This window comes from Triticum aestivum, unplaced genomic scaffold (genome assembly GCF_018294505.1).
Source record: "Triticum aestivum cultivar Chinese Spring unplaced genomic scaffold, IWGSC CS RefSeq v2.1 scaffold29310, whole genome shotgun sequence".
NCBI lineage: Eukaryota > Viridiplantae > Streptophyta > Magnoliopsida > Poales > Poaceae > Triticum > Triticum aestivum.
This window is the reverse complement of record NW_025237107.1, coordinates 1-4,859: the sequence shown is the minus strand read 5'-3', so window position 1 is coordinate 4,859 and position 4,859 is coordinate 1. Positions and strand designations below refer to the sequence as shown.

General features: G+C 49.4%; 1 protein-coding gene across 1 annotated transcript; it reads left to right on the top strand.

Annotated features, from left to right (window-relative positions):
• Positions 1 to 564: 564 nt before the first annotated feature.
• LOC123176501 (UPF0481 protein At3g47200-like) lies at positions 565 to 2,675 on the top strand. The gene is made up of 2 exons (XM_044590679.1): positions 565 to 864; positions 993 to 2,675. Exons 1-2 carry the CDS (start codon positions 852 to 854, stop codon positions 2,411 to 2,413), a joined length of 1,434 nt encoding a protein of 477 aa, XP_044446614.1. The 5' UTR covers positions 565 to 851; the 3' UTR covers positions 2,414 to 2,675.
• The last annotated feature ends 2,184 nt before the right edge of the window (positions 2,676 to 4,859 follow it).

Sequence of the window (4,859 nt, the reverse complement as noted above, 5' to 3'; positions counted from 1 at the left end):
GAGGTCGGCCGGCGAGGACGGGGTCCGGCGGCGACGAGGTCGGCCGGCCAGGGTGGGGACCGACGACCACCGGAGGGGACAGGAGGCGCGGCGCCGCGCTCCCCCGAACGAGATATGTGAATCCAACCAACTCCGCGAGGAAGAAGAGAGCTGGGGCGATTTGTTTTTTTTTCTCGCTTGGATCCAACGGCCGCGTGGCCTAAATCGAACGTCTCGGGCTGGACCAGCCGAAACTTTCGGCCGGCACACCGGCGCCTATAAGCGCCCTTCACAAATCACAAAGCATTTACCCCACCCCTCATCTGAAATCAGGGGAGAGATTAGATGTTTTATGATTTGTGAATGCCACGTGTCATCCATCAGGCGGGTCTCACCTGCTTTATATGAGACCTGGTCTCATATAATTTTTTTTCCTATAGCGAGCCCTAGTCCCGCCCTGATGGCGATGCAGCACTGCGATACCAAACAAGCACAAAGTCCAAATCACGGCAAGCCAAAACATTCCATCGGATTCTTTCTTTCTTTGGTTCTTTCTTGCAGCCACCCGAATCCTAGCCAGCTTTCGCTTCTTTTAGGTGAAACGGTGCATCGGCCTTATCCCTTCGTCTCGCCCCGATGTCTCAGTTGCACCCCACAAATCAGTGTCTCCCTCCATCACCGTCTCCTATCTCGCGATTCTCGCTGTAAACTAGCGCTGGAAGGCGCTTGCTGGCCTTGCTGCATTATCATGCATGCTGGGACACGAAGACAGGAACAAGTGTTCGGAGACTTGAGAGGGTAACTCAACTCCACGAGTGCAACTGCATGCTACTCTGCTCGGCGGCAGCGTAAGGCCATTGGTGGACAAGCAAATGGATCAAAAAGGTGCCCAGTGAACTTATCATCCCGTCTGTTCTATTTTATCTTGTACTACTAGTATTAGTAATTAGTTTCAAAAAAACGTAGTTGACTAATCACAATCTGTTTGGGGCTGATCGATGGACTGTCTGCAGACCAATCTACGGATTCGGATTCCTGCGTCCTGGAGATGCATCAGCTGGCCCATGAGCTGGAAGATAAGCTGGCCACCCTGAACTCATCCAAGGCGCAGGGCGGCGATGGTTGCCGTCCTTGCTCCATCGTCGTCGGAAAGGTCCGCGACCTCACGCGCAACGTCGACAGCAGCGAGTATGATCCTGACCACGTCGCCATCGGCCCGTACAACTACCCTCGGCCCCAGAGCAACAACCCACACCTCGCCATGGAGCATGACAAGCTGGCAAGCCTCGACATGGTGCTCTCGGCGGCGAAGGCAGCAAGACCGGCCATGACGGTGGATGTCTATGTCAAGGAGCTGGCATGCCTGGAGCGTGACACCAGGAACTGCTACGCCAACACATTTGAGGACATGACGAGCGAGCAATTCGTGCGCATGCTGCTCCTCGACGCCTGTTACATACTGTCCCGCCTTGTCGGCCTCAGATCACATCATCTAGATCTAGATGATGTGGGGACTGCGGAGGCCGCCGTCTCGTCAGCAAACAGGGCGGAGGCGCTAGCGGTGGTCCGCGACGTGTTCTATCTCGCGGAGAACCAGATACCGTTCTTCGTCCTTGAGAAGATCGGGGAGCTGACCACTTTGGACGGTAAGGATCGTGTGCTTACAGAGATCTCGGATTATGCCCTTGATCTCATGAGGAGACAAATGTACGCCATGGCCGCGCCGGCCATGGTGCTGCCAGAGCAGGCGGCACCCGGTAATCTTCTCCATCTTCTTCATATGCACTTGAAGCCACTCTCTGTCTCGCCTGCCGTGCCGTTTTGCACCGCTGATCCCATGTCTGTGCGCCGGTGGCGCTCGGCGACCGAGTACAACTTCGTGGGAGTGAAGTTCAAGGCTCGGGCCATGGGCGAGAAGGGTCTCATCCGCTGCATCCTCGACGTCAAGTTGGACGGCAGTGGCGGCACTCTGGAGGTCCCCTGCCTGGACATCGACTCCGAGACATGGCGGTTATTACGTAACTTGATAGAGCTGGAGCAACGTAACCGGGAGACGGTGGGGAGCCACGTCACGGCATACTGCGTGTTCATATCCCAGGTGGCCTGCACCACGAAGGACGTGGAGCTCCTGTCGAAGAGAGGCGTCATCGTGCATGGCCATGGGAACAATGAAGAGGTGGCCAAATGCTTCGCCGACCTTTGCAAGGGGATCCAGTTCGACCCGGATGACCCCAACTGCAACTACCTTCGGGAGACATGCAAGAAGCTTGAGAAGCGGTTCCAGAGCTACCCGCGGAGGTGGATTGCGTGGCTAAAGCAGAGGTACTTGAGGAACCCCTGGCTAGCCGTTGGCCTCCTGGCAGCTGTTATTGGCTTAGTTCTTGCAGTCATCCAAACTGTCTACTCTGTTTTGTGTTACTACAAACAACAATGAAATTTGAAATCCAAACATCTTTAAGGTCTCTAAGAACCGGAGGTCACGGTAATAATATTTGGATCATGTCCTACGTGACTTTACCAAAATCAGGGTAGAGTTATGAATGCCGAAGGGCCATCACACTTATGGAATGTATTTTTAGGCATGTATTATGTGTTGTGAGTTATGACATGTTCACTGGACAGCCTTAAGGGTGTTGAACGATGTATAGTGGATTTTAAATGAAAAAATAAAAAAATGATGATAAGTTATCTGGGCAGATCCGATCTATTTGAGGTATGACTTTGCTCTTCATTGGCGTGATCATCAGTGTGTATTGGTGTTGGATTCATAAATCGAAGTGATGGAAAGATCGGGTGTCAAGATGGCAACGGGGACAAAACATGCCTGGTTTTGCTTGCACAATCCCCGTCCCCATGCACGGGGCCAGCTTTTTGCCCGTTCCCTAAACCAGCCGGGTTTTTTGATCCTGCGAGGAACCCCTCCCGCGAGCAGTCAGCAAACACAACAGCTTTTTAAAAAAAACATGAGCATATACAACAATGGCCGTAGAAAAAATCAGCATATTGAAGCAGCAAAACATGATATAAATAGTAGCCACCATGGAATAGCATTTTAGCAGCAAACATAGTATATTTCAGCAGTAAAATTTGAGCATATTTCAGCACAATACAATAGTATATTTCAGCAACATTTCAACAATAACTTCAGGAGAAGGAGCATATTTTAGCATAATACAATAGCATATTTCAGACGGTCGAAGCTGGATCAGTGGATGGACAGAAATTGGTGGATCAGTGGATATGCTACGTATTTTAACGGGTATGGCGGGTTTTGGATTCGAGTACTACTGAAACGGGTTTGAACGCGTGAAACATGTCGGATTTTATAATGTACCCAATAGCATCCCCGCAGGGCTAGAAAGACACACACCTCGTCTCCTAATTTGGTAAAAACCCGCGGGGACGCGGGTTACGTGGCCCCATTGCCATCTTGAATCGGGTGTGTACTTATTGCACTCATCCATGGGATTGAAGCATTGGCGGAGGCAAGATTTCTAGATTGGGTGTACAGAACTTAAAGGCACAATGGTATACTAATTAATTATTAGATATTTTTTGTGGGGTATTGGTGTTGGTGTTGACTGCGCCATCTGATAAATAATGCAGCAAGACCTGCATCTATCTGTGTATATAACCCATCCTCTAGCTTTACATTCCATTGAGGATAAGAACGGAAGATGATCTTATAAATTACACAGGAAGCTGCTCAGAAGCTCCTATATTGACACACTTTGTGCAGAGAAGTCAAGCACTGATGTGAAGGTGTGTATTTTTCTCCTCTCATGCATCTTTCTAAACAAAAAAAGCTAGGTAGGATTCCTGCTTGATAGCGCGAAAGGTTGCGTGGCTGCAAGAAAGCTAGCTAGGATTTCCGCCTGATAGAATGGTTTGGCCTGACCTGATTGTACTTGTTTGGTTCCCTGCCTGCATCGCCGTCAAGCTACTTGGATGCTTTGCCTGCTTGGCAACAAAACTGTCAAGATCATTCATGGTCCATCTTGCTGCCTTCCGTGACTTCCATCCAGCAGTTTGGAATACATGCTTTTATTGTCAGTATGTATCAAACTCGGATATGTGCGGACTGGTTTTTCAGGGTGAAAACTTAGACTCTGACCATGCTGGTTGTATCCGGTGACGGCGGCGATTGAGCGCCGCTCCCTTTCTGAAGGCGTTGCTGTTGAAGAATCTCGACGTTTGTGTGATGTCATAAGATGGTTGATGCGGATATGGTCATTGTTTTAGTTTGCGGATCGCGGATCCGAGCTAGGTTTTTTTTTTCTTCGTCTACATATAGCTTTGGTCTTACATGACTTTGCTATTTGTGAGCATGTTTTTGTGTGCGTGTGTTGGTGTTGTCAGTGTGCATCCTAGCTATGCAGAGGCCAGATGTGTGCTCATTGTATTTCTATCCTCTTGATACTTTATCTTGAGATAATAAAATTCATACTTTGTCGAAAAGTGTACAAACTCTCGTCCGTGGCGTTGTCTTTTTTATCTTTGTGCTTTGTAGCGAGTGGCTATATAGCGCTCGCTGAGAGCACCACGCTCGGGTCGCTCACAGGCGCGGCACCCGTCCAGACGCTGGTCACGTGTGGGGCAACCGGCCCCATTACCTCCAGCCGCTGACTTCTGTAGGGCACCCTTTTTTGAAGTAAATCCCTCGCTTTATTAAACTGACAAAGATTACAATCAAACTGAAGAATTGTAGTCAGGAATCCAAGAATTACATTAAAGCAAGTAACAGATAAATTGCTAAGAGCCTCTTTTGCACATAGATGCGCAGCCTAGCTTGCGTCGTGTGGAGTTCAAAGAAACTTAACCCCGGAGACAATCATCCATCTAATTTCAATCATGATATGTCCGCCACTAATACGAGTTAG